The sequence below is a fragment of the Aethalodelphis obliquidens genome, unplaced genomic scaffold (assembly GCF_003676395.1).
Source record: "Aethalodelphis obliquidens isolate GAN/ISIS:26980383/991018 unplaced genomic scaffold, ASM367639v1 scaffold116, whole genome shotgun sequence".
NCBI classification, from domain to species: domain Eukaryota; kingdom Metazoa; phylum Chordata; class Mammalia; order Artiodactyla; family Delphinidae; genus Aethalodelphis; species Aethalodelphis obliquidens.
The window spans coordinates 196,534-215,310 of NW_020838060.1; the positions used below are offsets into that span (position 1 = coordinate 196,534).

Sequence of the window (18,777 nt, forward strand, 5' to 3'; positions counted from 1 at the left end):
GAGTCAGAGAGGTAGGCCACCGTCTGTGCTTTAGACAACTACTCTGGCCACAGGACATAAAATGGATTAGAGACATTCTGAGCCTCGGAGAACAAAAGTGAAACCCTAATACTTTCTCCCACTTGAATAAGTATCTGTGTATATGGCTCATCCACCATCTGAGTTCCTTCCCAATTGAAGGCAGAAAGTTTATTGTGCTCATCTGTGGAACCAACACGACACAAAGTTGGAGTGCATTAAAAAGTGGAGGAAGGGGACTTCCCTGGCGGTCCAGTGGTTAAGACTCCACGCTTCCACTGCAGGGGGTGTGGGTTCAATCCCTGGTCGGGGAACTAAAATCTCTCATGCCATGTGGGCGCAGCCAAAAAAAAAAGAAAAAAAAAACTGGAGGAAGGACTGGGAACAACACAACTATCGATCAACAAGTAACTGAATTACCAGTTGCGGCTATACAATGGTATACTACTCAGCAATAAAAAGGAATGAACTACTGATACATGCACCGAAATATATACGAATCTCAAAACAATTTTGCTGAGTGAAAGAAGCCAGATACAAATGATACATTGTATGATACAAACTATCTATAATGACATAAAAGCAAACCAGTGGTTGCTTGAGGGCAAGGATGGGGCCAAAGGAGGACATTGGTGAAGGGAGCAGGGGGGAAGAATTATAAAGGGGCACTAGGGAACCCTTTTTTGGGGGGGTGGATGGATATGTCCATTATTTTTATTGTACTCATGTTCTCATAGGTATATATGTATGTCAAACTTAAAGTATACTTTAAACATGTACAGTTTATTGTATGCCAATTATACTTCAGTAAAGTTTTTTTTGTTTTTGTTTGTTTGTTCAAAGAAGAGATGAGGGTGGTAGAGAAATTAGTTGAGAGGTGTCATTTGAGGTGGAAGATTATGGCCTTGGCTTGAAAGAAAGCTCTGGTCAGGCCAGAAAGAAGGGGCAGTCCAGTCTAGCCCTGAGAAAGAGCAAACGGGTTTAGGGGAAGGTGATTAGACCATGTTAACTAGAGCAGAAATCCTGTATAGCAGTAGGAGATAGAGCTGTGGAAGAAGGAAGAGGCAGATTATGGAGGGCCTTGAATATCAAGCTTTTTAAAAGTGTGCATTGGGTTGTAGTTCCACCATTTACTTCCTAAACAATCCTGGACAAGTTATTTAACTTTTCTGAAATTCAATCTCCTTTACCTATAAAATAAGGATGAAACCCATCTTAAGTGGTGGCTGTGAAGATTAAATGAGGCAATGCTTGTCAACCACTTAGCAGAGGACAAGGTAAATATTTATGTGCTCAAGAAGTAGAAGCAATTATTATTATAACAAGTATTGTTATTAACTCCAACTTAAGCAAATGTATACAGATGTTTGAGAAGGAGAAAGATCAAAGAGGTTCTTTAGGAGGATAAACCTCACCATCATTAATCACCTCCCCTCCAGAGTTAAAATACCAAACTCTAACACCTCCTTCCCCTTTCTCACTCTGTAACTTCCCAGTAAACAGTGGAGGAGCCCACGGTCAGTAACCAAAGCTCTCTCACGTTAGTAAAAGTATTTCAGCTGGTGAGCCCTACAACTATGGGGACAAATAAAACTGAGCTGAACTATGGTTTCTGGAATGGGGAATGAGAGCACCCCACCCAAGACTTTCAGCCACCACCATAGACTTATATCCAAGGTGCATGCTAAAAAAAAAAGCAGGCGGTATTTCTTTATATTTTAATTTTAAAGCATAAATATTTCCCCCCAAATCCAGGTTTTCGGAGAGGGATCTTACTTTCTCAGGTCCGTTAAACATTGAACCAAGAGTTTATTCTCTGGAGAGTTTCCGAGAAGCCGCCTTTCTGTGCCTCAGTTTCCTCATCTGTAAAATGGGACATAATAATGGTAACTATTTCATAAGGTTCTTGTGAGGATTAAATGAGTCATTACGTGTAAAGGACCTAGAACGTCATCTGGCATACAGTGAGTACTCTGCAGGTGTTATAAACTTTCTTAAGGACTTTATTTCTTCTATCTTGTTTATAGTGCTTCTTGTTTGTGGTGATTTTTGTTTGGTTTTGTGGTCATGTATTTTCCAATTACTGAGCATTAACAGTGTCCTCATAACAGGCTATTTCAGCCCCCGTGCACTTCTGGAGTAGAAGTAAGTTTGGCTGATGGTTTATAAATATTCATCTTCCAAGTCAGAGGCACTCAGCTTTTCCACAGACCCAGTAGTGGTTGTATCTGTTCATTTCATTTAGTTAAAAACTATATTGCAGATACAATAATCCAGCCAAGCTTTTAAATTAACTGGTAACTTTATTAATAACAATAGCATCTACACACATCTGAAAACACACATGTAAGAAACATAAGATTTATTCAGTCTCTGATAATGTCTGGAGCCCATTTGGATTCATGAAACCCCTGCAGTTAACTCCAGGATGCCTTATCCAAAAGCAGAGTTGAATAACTCATCAGACCATCAGTGTCTTTATCAGAAAAATCAAGGCTTGGACAGAAAGATTCAACATTCTGTAATTACATGAAGTAAAACTAAAATACAATTGTCCTCGCATCTGAGGATACAAAGGTGGACAAGGTTAGCTGCATGACCAGTGGACCAATCACTTCGCTTCTCTCAATCTCGTTTTTAAAGGGATATTAATCTTGTCTATTGTATAGGGTCTCCTGAAAAGCAAATGAGATGGTGAACATAAATTAAAAGCTCATCTCCGTGAGGAACAAAGGATCGGGATGGAAGGATGTCATAAATAGAGAAAGGAAAAGGATTTCCAGTGACCAATGTTTTGAATTTAATGAAAATCCAAGAGATTAGGCCAAACTGAGAAGTATAAAGGAGGGACAAAACTGCCACCTCCCCCTTAAAGCAAAAAAAAAAGAAAGAAAAAAATCTTAACAAAGTCCTCCTCCCAGCTGTTGCCCTGAGGTGACCACGGACAGACTTGGGGGAGGAGCTCCAAAAACATTTCCATTTTCATCACGTCTTCACATACATCTAATGAAAATGAACCGCACCCATCCATCCACGGAAGCGATTAAAAAAGGAGTGGGACAGAAAAATTAATTAAACAAATATTAACTCAATAAGTACTGAAGTGTCCACTGTGTGCCCAGTACTGGTTGGCACTGACGATATAGAGGAAAACCAGACCAGCAAAGTTTCTGTTAAGGGCTTGAGGAGAAAGACCGTAAACAAGAATATAAACGAACAAGACAATTTCAGACCGCTGCTAGGAGGAAGATAAAATAGAGTGAGGGCCCAGGACAGGCAGGAAGAGGCGCAAACTCCTGAGTGGATGACTTGGGAAGGTTTCTGAGAGGTGACGTTTGAGCCCAGACTAAAATGACTTGTGCCTTACAGTTACTTGAGGCCGAAACATTCCAAGATAAGAGAATTAAATGCAAAAATGATCCACCAACCAAAAAATAACAGGGATTTCAAAGCACCAAAGTGAGCGGTGGAAACCAGAATCTATGAATTCTGGAGCGGCGCGAGATTTTGAATATTCATGTCGTCCAATCAGGGAAAGGCTGAGACCAGGCAGCGCGGGTTCCGTCCTAAATACCCCGAACTACTGGTATCCACAGGAGGTCACGTCGTAGGGCGTAACTGGTGACTGGGCACCCAAGCCGCTGCCAAACTCTCGGGAGAATTCTTCAGGGCTGTGATGCAGTGTTCGCAGGACTCGGGCTTACTTACATCCTGGGGTCCTTTCTTAAATGAGGATGGCCGAAATCACTCACTTCGCTTTAGAACACCGATGAAAGGTACCTAACAGAGCCACCAGGACACAACAGTCTACAAGCAGAGGGTGGGAAGGAGCAGTCTCAGAATCCTGATTTAGAACTGACTCATAAGAAAACGAAGCAGCACAGTGAGGGGTTAAGACTCGGCCTAGATTCAAAAGCAATGCCAGTCACGCGCCAAGAACCTCAAGTCATAAGGGCCTAAAAAGCTACGTGTGCCATTTGCCATTACTTTCATCCAACTACTGCAACTTACTTTGTGAGAAGAGACTGAGGGAAAACAAGTGAACAAAGCTCTTCTCTGGTGATAAGGTGGGTGGCTCTGAAAAGAGCCTTTGGAAAGTCAAGCGGCCCGGCGACTTTTGCGAGCGCCGCGTCCCGGCAGGGACTCACTTGGAGCTGGTGTACTTGGTGACCGCCTTGGTGCCCTCGGACACGGCGTGCTTGGCCAGCTCGCCGGGCAGCAGCAGGCGCACGGCCGTCTGGATCTCCCGGGAGGTGATGGTCGAGCGCTTGTTGTAATGCGCCAGGCGCGACGCTTCGCCCGCGATGCGCTCGAAGATGTCGTTGACGAACGAGTTCATGATGCCCATAGCCTTGGACGAGATGCCGGTATCCGGGTGCACCTGTTTCAGCACTTTGTACACGTAGATGGAATAGCTCTCCTTGCGACTGCGCTTGCGCTTTTTGCCGTCCTTTTTCTGAGCTTTGGTGACAGCTTTCTTCGAGCCCTTCTTGGGCGCGGGAGCGGATTTTGCCGGCTCAGGCATTGTAGAATACAACACCCGTTAGCAAGGAAAAGTAGCATGAGAATGGGCGGGCCTGATCCTTTTATAACCACCGTATGCAAATCAAGGCTCCAAAAGTCTTACGTTTCCATTGGGCCATGTAGAGACCTTGCGTTATCAGTAATAGCTACGTAACAACACCGACTCTTGACCTTATTGGCCATTTCTGGAGCCAATTTAGGACCAATGAAAAATTCGTTCCTGACCCCACCCCTAGGAAAGCTTATAAAAGCTTTCCAGTTGCTGATCTTTGAATCCTGTTTGTTGCGAGAATCTGAGCTCTAGGCCTTGTAGCATTATTTTCGGTTATGTCTGGCCGCGGAAAGCAAGGAGGCAAGGCCCGCGCCAAGGCCAAGTCGCGCTCGTCCCGCGCAGGTCTGCAGTTCCCGGTGGGGCGAGTGCACCGTCTGCTACGCAAAGGCAACTACGCCGAGCGGGTGGGGGCCGGCGCGCCGGTGTACATGGCGGCAGTCCTCGAGTACCTGACCGCGGAAATCCTGGAGCTGGCGGGCAACGCGGCCCGAGACAACAAGAAGACGCGCATCATCCCTCGTCACCTGCAGCTGGCCATCCGCAACGACGAGGAACTGAACAAGCTGTTGGGCAAAGTCACCATCGCCCAGGGTGGCGTTTTGCCCAACATCCAGGCCGTTCTATTACCAAAGAAAACTGAAAGCCACAAAGCCAAAAGCAAATAAATCCAGACAAAGTGAACCAAAGACCAAAGGCTCTTTTTAGAGCCACCCAAGTTTTCAAAAAAAGAGCTAATGCGCTGTTTCGTGATCAGCCCTTCATTTGACACTTTAGTGGCTCTTAAAAGAGCCTTTGGGGTGAGTGGGGTTGGTGTCAAGCCTCCTAATTACTTATTCTTGCCAGGCTTGTGACTCTCCGTTTTCTTGGGCAACAAGACTGCCTGGATATTGGGCAAGACGCCGCCCTGGGCAATTGTGACACCCCCGAGTAACTTGTTGAGCTCTTCATCATTTCTCACGGCTAGTTGCAAATGGCGAGGGATGATGCGCGTCTTCTTATTGTCTCGGGCCGCGTTGCCGGCCAGCTCCAGGATTTCCGCTGTCAGGTACTCCAGCACAGCCGCCAGGTACACCGGCGCGCCAGCCCCCACTCGCTCGGCGTAGTTGCCTTTGCGCAGCAGGCGGTGCACTCGCCCCACGGGGAACTGAAGGCCAGCGCGGGACGAGCGCGACTTGGCCTTGGCCCGAGCTTTGCCTCCCTGCTTTCCGCGTCCTGACATTACGGCTAAAAATGCAGTTACAGCTTCTTTTTCAAAGAGAAGAATGTGGCAAGGATAACCAATTTGATGTAATTTATAAGAGCTACCGGGAGGGGTGAAGCGAAGTGGTTTGATTGGCTAAAAGCTGAGTCCGATCGAACAGCCAATAGGAAAGCGGAAAGCAGACTCTTCGTTTGCATCTTGTACTACGAGGAAATGACGGCCTTGGTAAGTACCTACCAATCGCTGTGAACCACATTAAAGCCCCTTATTTGCATGCCAGGATTTTTAAAGCGAAGGTGTTCAAACAACACGCTGTTTTGTTTTTTATTGAGTGGCAGTTTTTTTCCAACTTAAGAGTGGTAGTTTTTTTTTCACCAAGGGAAATCCCAAGAAGGACCCAAAAGGACTGCAGAGAGCCTCTGGCAGATGTAGAGTTACTCCCACTCAAGGGTACCGAATTCTGAAGCTGATTACCCCCTTGAGCCCTAAATTACCCTCCAAGTCCCTCCCTTTGTGGCTCGTCAAAGCTAAACTTCTTAAAGAATATAGTACTACGAAGCCCTCCCCCTTTCAATTTACTCGTTGCCTGCAGTGTGGCTTAGCCCCATGCCACCCGCCACTGCTCCTCGGACTCCAGTTTGACCGAGGCTAGCATAGAATTAGTCATCCTCCTCTTTACCTCCCGGCGGCGTCCAAAACCGCCTTGAACCTGAAGGCGGCTTTCCCTTGGCTTTCAAAATGTCGCCTTTCGTCTTTCCTCATCCTGCTTCTGTTCCTTTGCCCTTTTTTTGTTACCTATTTATTTATTTAATTTTATTTCTACCCACCCCCACCCCTCAACTCTGGCAACACCAAATTCCTCTGCCCGTCTTTAAATCCCGGTGTCCAGCTGGGCTCTGCCTCCCTACTCGCCCCTCCCCCACATTCCTCCATTCTTCAATCTCCCCGAAGAGTCTTACCCAACTCCATGCTTTCAACTAACACCTAAATTTGTTTCAGAAGCTCAGACGCATATACGTGACTGCTGACTGGATACTTCAACCTGTTTGTCCCAGTAACTCGACCTATCCAAAAGCAAACTCATCCAAACACCGCGCCCACCCGCCCTTTGCTCTCTTTACCTGAATGGCACCAACAATCTTCCAGGTACCTAAGCCAGAATCCACTGTTCCCTGCATCTCAACAGCATATCCAGTGTTACTTATTTAACTTCAGCCTTTTCCTCCATGATCCTCTTGTTTGCCTCTCTTAGACTTCAGCAACAGCCCCTAGAGACTCGTTTGTGTAATCCTCCACCTATCTTGCATAGAAAATTTTCCTGAAAGTTCCATTTCTTTCTCCTCAGCTTCCCATCCCTGGGAGTTCTACATCCCCACCCCATTTTCACCCTTTCCTGAATATCCCATAAAGGTGAAACCGCTGAAATGCGTCTGGGGGCTCCGAGGAGCTTCAGTTCTTTATGTCTCAGCGCAGAAAGAATTCAGCGAGAGGCAAAGTGACAGATAAGTGACTTATTAGAATAGGACACTTGTGAGACTTGAGACTTCCCAAGTGGCTGGGTGAGAGGGTGCCGTGCTCCGAGAACTTAGTGGGCTACAGTTTTATAATCAAAGGAAAAGTGGGGAGGGGGAAAAGACCACTTTCTTCCTCATTCTTGAGTAGACGTCAAACTTCCAGCATCAGCTCCTCCTCCACGTGGCGGGGGCGGGGGGAGGGAGGCTCTTGTCCCTACTTGGTCAAGTCGGGACTGTCATGGTGCAATGGAAATGAGCCAAAAGGCGCTCATTTTCTAAAAATGGTAAATGATCTCAGGTTTCAGTATAATGTCACCCTTTCCTTATATTTTTTTGTTTTTAGTGTGTGGAGAGAAGCATGCCCTTGGAATCAGCTTACTGAGCTCACTGGGCAGGATGTGGGTCTCATGCCACCATTGTTTTATTGTTTTGGGGCATGTCTCATGCTTCTGTTGCATAGTTTTGTTGCTACGCAGGCCTGCTTGATTGAGTGATCATTAACTTAGAGTGGTCTCCCATACCTTTTTCTTTACTTACAATCCCCAGTGGGATTAACTATTTAATTACCTACTTTGTCCCTTCACTATGTCCCTATCAAAGACAGGAGGTAGAATGCTATAGAGAAAAGAATAGACTTAAATTTTTCTCCCTGAGCTCTTTTCTAGTGTTCCTCTTTTATCCTCACCTTTGTTCAACTGACATTTATTGAGTACATGCTACCTATCAGGCAATGGGTATACAGATAATTGAGACTAGTACAAAGAGGTCTGTAATGAGATGCCTCTAGAAAATGGAGGAAATCTGGTGAACTCTGTAAGTTAAAATTAGCTAACATCAGCTATCTGTAGAGCTTACCCCTGGTAAGATGCTGGTATAGATTTGTGAAACACCCAAGTACAGTCAAAAGTAATGGGAGTGTTTCCTCAATAGTAGGATGCAACTGAAGATAATTCTAGCCAAACTGATTATAGTATTTCAGAAGATGCACGTGTTAATAGAAAGATATGGTCCACATACCATCTAAATGGGGCAATTACAGTAGGAATGTGTTGTGCTTCTCTAACACTTAAGAGTATGTGTCTGCTAGACACAAAGGTTTAGGCTGTTATAGAAGGTTCCCTGGTGAAAGCATCAGCTTGTTCTCATAGTCTGGGTGAAATGTTTCTGAAGACTATCCAACCCTCTTAGCTCAGGTTCTGCTCTCAATTAACAACTTTCCAATTATTCTACTTTAGGATAAAAATATGAGACTGAAAAGGGGAGAACCAGTATGGGAAGATATATCTATCACTAGAAGTTAGTTAATTTGAATTCTGACCTATTCATCAATTGCTTGTGTATTTTGTTAGTGTAACTCTCTCCCCAAGAAGCCAATCAGCTCTGGAAGTTCTAATAGTGTCAACTTTTCAGCCCTACAGAGCACAGAACAAAATACAGTAGTAGGGACCCCATGACAACTCTGGTACCCTTCGAGGCCCTGCTTGAGGGGCCAGCTGACCTCCTGATTTCTTTTTTACTTCTATCACAGTGACCCTATGCTGTTAGGAAGGGTAAAGGGAAAAGAGATTATATTAAACCCTTATTAAGAGATAAGCCCTATGTTAGGGGCTACCTATGAAGTAGATATACAGTTGTACCTCGGTACCAGGACCCCCAGTGGATACTAAAATCCAAGGATGTTCAAGTCCCTTATATAAAATGGTGTAGTATTTGTGTATAACCTAAGCACATCCTCCCAGATGAAGTATCTCTAGATTACTTTTAATACCTAATACAATGTAAATGTTATGTAAATAGTTGTAAATACACTGTAAAACTATGTAAATAGTTGCTAGGGCAGGGCAAGTTCAAGTTTTGCTTTTTGGGGACTTTCCAGATTTTTTTTAGAATATTTTCCATCTACGGTTGATTGAATCCTCAGATTCAGAACCCATGGATACTGAAGGATGACTGTAATTGTTTCACAGATAAGGAAACCAAGGCTCAGAAACGTTTAAGCACTTGCTGAAGGTCACACAGCCACTTACAAAGACATGATTAGAACCAAGGTCTGCCTGATTCAAAGACTCTGCTCGTCATCCTTCCAAGCACACTACTTCACTAACTAGATTGTGGGTTTCATGAAGTCACTTAACTTACCCAACCTCGCTTCCTGCCTCTGTTACAGAGAGAGGGAGAGCTGGAGAGCAGGAGAGTTAGAGAGTGAGAGTGAGAGAGCATGAGAGAAGAATGGAATTAGACTTAATACTTTAAATTCCATCTAGCTATAAAACCTTATTAGATAAGTCCAGATAGGCCAATATCCTACAAATTTTATCAAGCTCAGTTACTATCTATTGCTCCCCAGACCTCCCTTCCCAGCATTCTTACCAGAGCTATTAAAATATATAACAGAGCAGGCCATTTGTAAAAGTCATACACCATCACAAACAGGCTGGATCTTATCTCCTTTAACACCTCTGGGATTTTTAACCAAAAGCAGCTGAGTTCCTAACCAGGCAATCTAGTTAATCAAACATTTAGGGCATTCTGGGTCCATTTTATCATTCCAACCACACTTCTCTCCCTTCCCCTTTTCTTCCACCTTTCCTCAACTCCACCCCCAGCCCCCTCCGTACTGAGCTTCACATCATTCATAAGAGGAGCAAGGCCTTTCCACAGCTCCCTGCCATTGCACATAACGTTGCCCTTGGCTAGAATGCTTTCAGCCTCCTCTGGACCTGCAAAATCCTCCTCATCCTTCCAGTTTCCACCCAGATATCACCTCCTCTTTCATGAAGCTTCCCTACTGTCACACACACAGCCTCAGTGTACCCACATCTCTTTGTTCATATCCTGCTGATAGCATTTAAGCACTCTGCCCTGTGTTTTGACCTTGGTCTCACTTCCTTTCTGTGACCACTTCAAGGGACAGACCATGTCTTCTTCACCTTTAAATCAGGAGTCCTTTATTCCTTCTACCTGGCTCTTAGTAGGGTAATTAAATGTTTTTTGCATAAACAAGTAAAACTCTTAGAGAATTAGCATCTTCTTCTCTAAAATATTTCTCTTTAGTCAACAAACCACTCTCCAAATGCTAGCTAGCTATCAACAGTAGACTGTGGTAGCCAGAGTGACAGAAAATACAACAGAAGCTCATCAATTAAATAAAAATCATATACCCTACCATAATAGAGTTGTTAGAATAAATGAGAATTAAATATAAAGAACCTAGTACAGAGGTGGAACCTGAGATGCCCAAATGCTGGATTAGGAGGCAGAATAGCTTAATGGTTAAGAGCTCAAATTCTGCAGCCTGACTCTCTGGGTTTGTTTACCAGATCTGTGACCATAGGTACATTACTTACCTAACCTCTAAGGGTCTCTGCTTCCTCAATGGTAAAGCGAGAGTAGTAACAGTAGCTACTTCATGGACTTGTTGCAAGAATTAAGAGTTTATAAATGTAAAACATTTAGCATAGTATAGTACCTGTCACCAACAAAGCAGGGGATCTCAAAAATTTGAACAAATTTGCCATTTCAGAAATAAACATTGAGTTTATCCTATGACCACTCCTGGATATACACCAAACAGAAAAGAATGTTTACATCCAACGAAAAGCACGTACAAGGATGTAGTATATTCATATACTGCAATACCACACAATGAAAATGAACAAATCACTGCCACACACAAGGATGAATCTCACAGACATTGTTGAGCAAAAGACAAACACAAATGTATTCATACTATGTGATTCTATTTATAAGAAGTTCAAAAACAGGCAAAACTAATCTATGGTGCTAGAGGTTAGAATAATGATTAACTGTGGCAGGGTGGTATTGACTTCCCTGGGAGCCTTCCGAGGTGCTAGAAATTTTCTGTATCTTGATATGGTGTATTCCCATGTAAAATTAAGCTGTACGCTTAAAAAGTGTGCATTTCTTATGTGTAAATTATACATCAGTAGGGACAAATTAATTTTTCTTTTTTTTTTTTTTTTTGCGGTACGCGAGCCTCTCACTGTCGTGGCCTCTCCCGTTGCGGAGCACAGGCTCCGGACGCACAGGCTCAGCGGCCATGGCTCATGGGCCTAGCCGCACCGCAGCATGTGGGATCCTCCCCGACCGGGGCACGAACCCCTGTCCCCTGCATCGGCAGGCGGACTCTCAACCACTGCACCACCAAGGAAGCCCCCAAATTAATTTTTTAATGAACAAATACTGAAGTAATCATCATAGGAAAAAGATGAATACTTTGTTGGGCATCTTACTCCTCACATTACATATTAGTGTTTATTAGTTTTCGTTTTGTTTTCTTTAATTACACGAGGCGGCCACCATAATGTCTCAGTGCTTAAAGCCTCTAAGACTCTTAATCTGTCCATGACAAACCTTCACTAAATAGTACATATTGTCATGACTATGTTTTTATTAGAAACAAAGACACTAAACTTGCCCTAGGGAGCTTGCAACTTACAAAGCTTTCATTTATTTTTGCAACAGGAATAATAATGTCGGCCCTCTCTATTCACATACTAGCTCACTATCCATTCGGTACATTTTACCGAACACCCAAGTATGCCAACAGTGAGCCTGGCATAACACATGCAGTGAATACATTGCCTCTGGCCAGATCTCTCTTTCCACATGATTGGTTTCCTCTAGTCATTCAAATCTCTGTTTAAATGTCCCCTCCACAGCAAGGCCTTCTCTGACCACAGCCTCCCACCATTCCCCACCACTGTCACTGGATTAGCAAATTACAAGGCCCTCACCTAAAACAAGTCCTTCTTAGAGATTCCATCTCTTTAACAGCACTCTAGTTGATTTACTTCTCTCTAGCCTGTCTCCTGCCTTCACTCAGATTATCTTGCACCAGACTACTGCCAAAGGCTTTTCTCCTCTTCTCCCTGCTTCCACTCTTCCCATTCCCTTAATATATTCCTCATACACTAGCCAGAGTGATCTTCTAATAGAAAATCTGATTCTTTTCTCACTTTATTCTTTTTCCCAGGTCATTTCACTCCCCTCACCCACTTCCCCGCCTTCCCCGCCCCCCCACGATCTCATTTCGTCTTCAGCGAGACTCTTGCCTCACATGCGCTTCTCAGATGCTAAAACTAGTAGACAAAAGCTTAATGAAAAACAGAATAGTACATAGACTCAAAGTATCTCCTACAACTACAAAGGGAAAAAGGAAAATTTTACAATTGAGAAACCTGAGAGATACCACCTTAATCAATTAATCAGAATTATCATTAACAATGAGACACATTGAATTATATGCCCCCTATGTGCTTCAGTGAAAGGATTCAATATCACTTCTGCAGTTTTCCTGCCAAAAAATGTATATCCTAAATCTGAATCAGAGTGAAGCATTCGACAAACCCAAGTTGAGGGATATTTAACAAAATAAATGGTCTGTACTCCTCAAAAATGTCAAAGTCGTGAAAGACAGAAAGACAAATGAACTATTCCAGATTAATGGAGACCAAAGAGACATAACAACTGAATACAGCATGTGATCCTAGATTGGATACTGGCCCAGAATTTTTTTTTTTCATTTTATATAAAGGACATTATGGGACAACTGGCAAATTTTGCATAAGGTCTGTACATTATAGTACTGTATCAATGTTAATTTCCAGAATTTGACAATTACATTGTGGTTATGTGAGAAAACGTCTTTTTTTTTTTTTTTTTTACTAAATACATATTAGCAAATATATATTAGTCAGAGCTCTTCAGAGAAATAGAACAATAGGATATATATGGAGAGGGCAAGAGCAAACAAGTGAGAGAGAGAGAGAGAGAGAGAAAAAGAGAGAGAGATTTATTATAAGGAATTGGCTCACATGACAATGGATGCTGACAAGTCCCGAGATCTGCAGGGTGAGTCAGCAAGCTGGAAACACAGGAGAGCTGATGGTGTAATTCCAGTCCAAGTCTGAAGGCTTGAGATCCAAGAGAAGCAATGCTGTAGTTCCAGTCAAAGACTAACAGGCTGGAGACCCAGAAAGAGCCAGTGTTTCAGTTCAAGTCTGAAGGCAGGAAAGAAGCCAATGTCCCAGTTCAAAGGCAGTCAGGCGGGAAAGAACTTTCTTTTTCCAGGAGGGTTAGCCTTTTTGTTCAGGCCTTCAACTGATTGGATGAGACCCAGCCACAATAGGGAGGGCAATCTGCTTTACTCGGTCTACCAATTTTAATGTTAATCTCATCAAAAACACCCTCACAGAAACACCCAGAATAATGTTTGACCAAATATATGGGCACCCTGTGGCCCAGTCAAGTTGACACATAAAATTAACCATCACAGGCAGTTAGAAGTAAATGGACTTATGTCTGAAACTTACTCTCAAATGATTCAGAAAAATAATTATATATGTGTAGTTAGATACATAAAAAGAAACAAAGCAAACATGATAACATGTCAATATTTGGATAATCTGGGTATCAGAGTGAGGGGTATACAAGAATTATTTGTACTATTTTTGTATTTCTATAACTCTGAAAGCACTTAAGAAAAAGTTAAAAATAAAATACACACACATAGAACCATACATCCAACATGACATCTGTTCTTCGATATCATAAAGACACTTCAGGATCAAGTCCAAAACAGAATTGGGCACCTAGTCTTTCCCTTCCCCACCCTTCCAAACCTGTGCTTCTTCCAATATTCTGTATCTTAGGGAACAAATGCCATCCATCCAGATGCACAAACCTGATAGTTATCCTTCATACTTTCCCTCCCGTAACTAGCCCATTACCACATCCTGTGGGTTTTACCCTCCCAATGTATATCTTACAGCCACAATTTATTTCCATCTTCACCTGCATGACCACCAGCGTGGTCCAAGTCATCATCATCCCTCACCTAGACTGCTACACTAACCTCCCAACTGGTCTCCCTGCTTGCACTCTTACCTCCTCTACAGTTCTCCATACTGCAGCCAGGGATCTTTGCAAAATAAAAATTTAAAGATGGCTAAATTCAATGCATGATCCTTGACTGGCTTTCGAAAAATAAAAAATTATAAAGGCAGTAATGAGACACCTGGGGAAATTTGAATGTCAACTATATATTAATAACAGTATTGAACAAATATTAAACGTCTTAGGCGTGGTAATAGTATTACGCTTATGTAGGAAAATATCCTTGTCTTAGGAGATACACGTTTAAGTATATAGCAATGAAATGTAAAGATTTTCGCAACTCTCAAATGGTTCAGCAAAAATGATAACAATATTTTTATTATATACACACATTCAAAGAGAGATTAGGGCTTCCCTGGTGGCGCAGTGGTTGAGAGTCCACCTGCCGGGGACTCACATGACATGGGTTCGTGCCCCGGTCCGGGAAGATCCCACGTGCCGCGGAGCGGCTGGGCCCATGAGCCATGGCCGCTGAGCCTGTGCGTCTGGGGCCTGTGCTCTGCAACGGGAGAGGCCACAACAGTGAGAGGCCCGCGTACCGGAAAAAAAAAAAAAAGGGAGATAAAAAGCAAATCTGGTAAAATGTTGTCAGTAAATATAGGTGAAGAATAAATGGGGTGCTCATTGTACTAACCTTGCAATTGACATTATGTTAAATTTTTTGAGTGTGATAGGGTATTGTAGTTATTTAAGAGAATATCCTTCTTCTTAGGAGATACATACTGGAGTACCTAAGGGTGAAATGTCATGCTGTCTGCAACTTATTTTCAAAAAAAGTATAGAAATACATTTTTAAAGTATATAAGTATACATAAAGTACTTAAACATAAAAGTATATATGTATAAGTATATAATATATATAAATGTAAAAAACAGTGAAAGGTAGAGGATGCTGTTTTGCGCTGTTCAACTTTTCTGCAGATTTGAAATTTTTCAAAATTAAAAGTTGGGGAAATACATATATGGAGAAATCGATAAAATATTAGGATACAAAATAAAATACTGGTTGAATTGACGAGTTACATATCATCTTGGAAAAATCTCATCCTGTTATATCCCCACTGAAAACCTTCCCTAGCTTCCTACTGCTCCTAGGATAAAAACAAAACTGCCTAACGAGGCCTTCTCCCCACAGGCCTATACATTCGCTCAGCTTCCCATCACCATTATCTCTGCCCCGTGGGCTCCAACTATATCTAATTACACCCAAAGGAACCACTCCCCCAAAGTTCTCTCTCCTCCTGGCCTTTGTGCGTGCAGCTACCACATTAGGAGGGGCTGAGAAAGGGATTTTTGTGCCTCTTGTAAACTGTTTCCTTAAGTTTTCTCTTCTCCCCCCAAGTCTGGACGACATGCCTCCTTAGCATCCTGCTCTTAGTCCCATCACAGCCCTTAGCACACAGTATTGCAACTGTCCACTCACTGGTCCATCTTCTCCAGTGTTCTGTAAACTGCCTGAGGACAGGGCCTGTCTTACCTCCCCAGCCTCCAGGACTGGTCTGGCACACAATAATTATGTATTCAATAAATGAAATGGACTTCCATTTTCTTGTATGTAAAATAAAGGTGTTGGGCTAGATAATCTACAAGATGTATTGTCAATAAAATGAATCGAATAATCTCAATATCAATTGCACAGAAGTTCCCGTTTTCTTTACAGTTCCTCAGGTTCAGAGCCTCCCACGACCTCACGAGTCGGGGGAAGTAGAGACTACAGTTCCCGAGAACCCTCAGGACACCACGTGGTGGCGGCCCGGTCTATCGCGTAGCGAGGACTCCATTTCCCAGCGTGCCTCAGGACGCGAAGTCTACGTTTCGCCCGGAACTTCAGGAGTCCGGCCCTGAATGGAAGCTGCGGTAGCGAAGACTGAGTGCAAGGTAGAAGGGGCCCAGCCTGGGGTTCAGAGGGGACACAGGGACATTGGCTCAACCAAAAGCCCGGAGTTGCACATACCCTACTCTTGCAACCTCCAGCTCATTCTTAGCGAATCCCCTTAGTAAGGAACGTGCCTCGCGCGCGGGCTCTCTCTAATCCACCGCCTGCCTTCAGCGGATCGCGGCTGGAGGCCAGATTCCCCCACGTCACACAGAGGAAAGAGGCGGTGCCTCGCGTCTCACTGTCGCGTCTAGGCGGGCTCCCAGTGTGGACGTTGGCCGGGGGGCGGGGGCTGGGGTGGTTGAGAGACTGGTCTCTCACCAAGAGCGAGGCCCTGACCCTCACTGCTCCCGTCCTTGTCTCTGCCGTAGCTGATGCTGAGTGGGCAGCTGGTCGGAAGCCTGTTCTCCATGGCTGGCCGCGTCTGTGTGTCCCGGGGCAGCGCCAGATCAGGGGCCATCGGTCCCGTCGAGGCCGCCATTCGCACAAAGTTGGAGCAGGCGCTGAACCCCGAGGTCCTGGAGCTGCGTAATGAGAGCGGCGGCCACGCGGTCCCACCAGGCAGTGAAACCCATTTCCGCGTGGCCGTGGTGAGCTCTCGTTTCGAGGGACTGAGCCCCCTGCAACGGCATCGGCTGGTCCACGCGGCGCTGTCAGAAGAACTGGCTGGGCCGGTCCACGCCCTGGCCATACAAGCGCGGACCCCCGCCCAGTGGAGGGAGAACCCTCAACTGGACACGAGCCCCCCCTGCCTGGGCGGGAGCAAGAAAACTCGAGGAACTCCCTGAACCCTGAGAGAGAGGGAGGACCGGGATCGAAACGGGTTGGGTGAGAATAAACTACTGGGACCTTCTTCCCTTCAATACAGTCTGGTATTTGTAAGAGTTGAGGACCTGGGCCCCATTCAACCGGCATATACAGGTTCTCTGGAGACAGCAATTCATTTCACATCAAGGTCAACCTAAGGAAAGCAGACAATCACTCACTACTGCTCTTGCCCTGGACTATTAAGGAAAAGCTGCCCAGTTGTTTCGTGTTAAATTGTGACTTAAGGAACCACCAGACCTTATGAGTTGCAAGTAATCCTGTACATTAAAAGAGAAATTATCATATGAGGTGAATTGCTGTGTTGTTAAAGGCCTGTTGAACCAGTGCTACAGATGTTCTTGGGAGAAGAAAGATACTTGAGGCCTAGCATAGTCAGGAAGGGCTTCATTAAACCAGAAAGGAAAGGAAAGTTGTTGCAGGCAGGGGGAAGAACCCAAGCAAAGGCGTAGAAGCTGGACTGGGCAGAGAGTTATTGGACAAGACAGCAGTTACAGACACATTTGAACTTCAGACTTGGGGAATGTTTGGCTTTCTATCAACCTGTCCATTTCCAAAAGGATTTACATTTGTTCGTGAGAAAAAAAAACTTTAAAAAAAAAAAACCACTAAAGCAGTGAAAAGATTATAATCTGGGAAGTAAGTATAGAAGGGGGAGAAAACTTTACATAGCCCTTTTTCTTATGAGCCTTCCAAATGTCATAATTCTGAGGGAAGCTCAGGTAATGTCTAGATAAGCAGCTTTCTGATGATCTCAATATGGAGATGGAACTTAGACAGTAAAGAGAAAGCTTGGTTAACATGTATCAACTGTTTCTGGCTAAAGAGTTTAGACTGCATCTGGTTGGGCAGTAGGGAGTCATTGAAGGGTGTTGAGGAAAGGATGCCAAAGAGCATTTTGGGGCAGATTGATCTGGCAGTGATGTGTAAGTGGGTTGGCATAGGAAATAGGAGGCACAGAGATTAACCAATGGTGCAGGCAGAACCCTGACCTAGAGGTCAGCTGTTGAAATGGAAAGGAAGGAGTTGATTTGAGAGCGACCATTTTTAAAAAGTCAGAAAACGGCTTGATTAGAACAGAAATGGACTAGAGTGAGAGGAGCCTCAATGGTAAACCTCAGGCAGTACTTTTCAGATTTCCTCACAGATAAAAATTCCCACGGGAGCTTGTTTAAAATGTGGATTCTAGGTCAACTCTCTTCCAAAAAAAAGATTCTGATTCCACAAGTCAGGAATGGAATCTGGAATCTACATTTTTAAAAAACACACAAGGATTTGGAGGAAAGTTGGTTCTATTCTCAAGAAATATTACTCCAAGTTTTTGTTTATTTGTATTCATTTTTGGAGTTCTTAGATTTTTTAAATGTTTTTGTAAATATTATTATGGCAAAAACTCTTGAGATCTGTCCTCTTAACAATTTTTTTTAAGTGTACAATCAATACATTATCACTGACTATAGGTACAATGTCATACAGCAGATCTCTAGAGCTTAATCATCTTGCTTAACTGAAGTTTTATGCCTGTTGATTGGCAACTCCCCATTCCCTTCTCCCCCAGCCCCTAGTAACCAACATACCACTCTGATTCTATTTGACTATTTTAGATAAAGTGGAATCATGCATATTTGTCTTTCTGTGACTGGCTTATTTCACTTAGCATAATGTCCTCATGGTTTATCATAGCAGAATTTCCTTCTTTTTTAAGGCTGGCAAGTATTCCATTGTTATGTACATACTATATTTTCTTTATCCATTCATTTGTCAATGGACATTTAGGTTGTTTCCATACCTTAGCCATTGTGATATTCTGCAATGAACATGAGAGTGCTAATACCTCTCCAAGATCCTG

General features: G+C 43.7%; 4 protein-coding genes across 6 annotated transcripts; 2 read left to right on the top strand and 2 right to left on the bottom strand.

Moving 5' to 3' along the window:
• Positions 1–2,301: 2,301 nt before the first annotated feature.
• Positions 2,302–4,591, bottom strand: H2BC21 (H2B clustered histone 21). Its single transcript, XM_027097862.1, has one exon. It carries the CDS (start codon positions 4,541–4,543, stop codon positions 4,163–4,165), a length of 381 nt encoding a protein of 126 aa, XP_026953663.1. The 5' UTR covers positions 4,544–4,591; the 3' UTR covers positions 2,302–4,162.
• Positions 4,592–4,707: 116 nt separating this feature from the next.
• On the top strand, positions 4,708–5,280 carry H2AC20 (H2A clustered histone 20). The gene has a single exon (XM_027097860.1). It carries the CDS (start codon positions 4,870–4,872, stop codon positions 5,257–5,259), a length of 390 nt encoding a protein of 129 aa, XP_026953661.1. The 5' UTR covers positions 4,708–4,869; the 3' UTR covers positions 5,260–5,280.
• A 93-nt stretch (positions 5,281–5,373) lies between these two features.
• LOC113615438 (histone H2A type 2-B) lies at positions 5,374–5,904 on the bottom strand. Its single transcript, XM_027097859.1, has one exon. It carries the CDS (start codon positions 5,811–5,813, stop codon positions 5,421–5,423), a length of 393 nt encoding a protein of 130 aa, XP_026953660.1. The 5' UTR covers positions 5,814–5,904; the 3' UTR covers positions 5,374–5,420.
• BOLA1 (bolA family member 1) lies at positions 5,395–17,213 on the top strand. 3 transcript variants are annotated; one of them, XM_027097858.1, is made up of 4 exons: positions 5,395–6,020; positions 6,795–6,941; positions 15,896–16,105; positions 16,475–17,213. In XM_027097858.1, exons 3-4 carry the CDS (start codon positions 16,073–16,075, stop codon positions 16,889–16,891), a joined length of 450 nt encoding a protein of 149 aa, XP_026953659.1. In that variant the 5' UTR covers positions 5,395–6,020; positions 6,795–6,941; positions 15,896–16,072; the 3' UTR covers positions 16,892–17,213. The 3 variants fall into 3 exon arrangements, with proteins under 3 accessions (XP_026953659.1, XP_026953658.1, XP_026953657.1); XM_027097857.1 differs by having other exon boundaries at positions 6,798–6,941; XM_027097856.1 differs by lacking the exon at positions 6,795–6,941.
• The last annotated feature ends 1,564 nt before the right edge of the window (positions 17,214–18,777 follow it).

Coding starts and splice junctions, on each gene's coding strand:
- H2AC20 (XM_027097860.1), top strand. CDS start 4,870: ATGTCTGGCCGCGGAAAGCAAGGAGGCAAGGCCCGCGCCAAGGCCAAG.
- H2BC21 (XM_027097862.1), bottom strand. CDS start 4,543: ATGCCTGAGCCGGCAAAATCCGCTCCCGCGCCCAAGAAGGGCTCGAAG.
- BOLA1 (XM_027097858.1), top strand. CDS start 16,073: ATGGAAGCTGCGGTAGCGAAGACTGAGTGCAAG. Junction 16,106..16,474: donor TAGCGAAGACTGAGTGCAAG/GTAGAAGGGGCC, acceptor TCTCTGCCGTAG/CTGATGCTGAGTGGGCAGCT.
- LOC113615438 (XM_027097859.1), bottom strand. CDS start 5,813: ATGTCAGGACGCGGAAAGCAGGGAGGCAAAGCTCGGGCCAAGGCCAAG.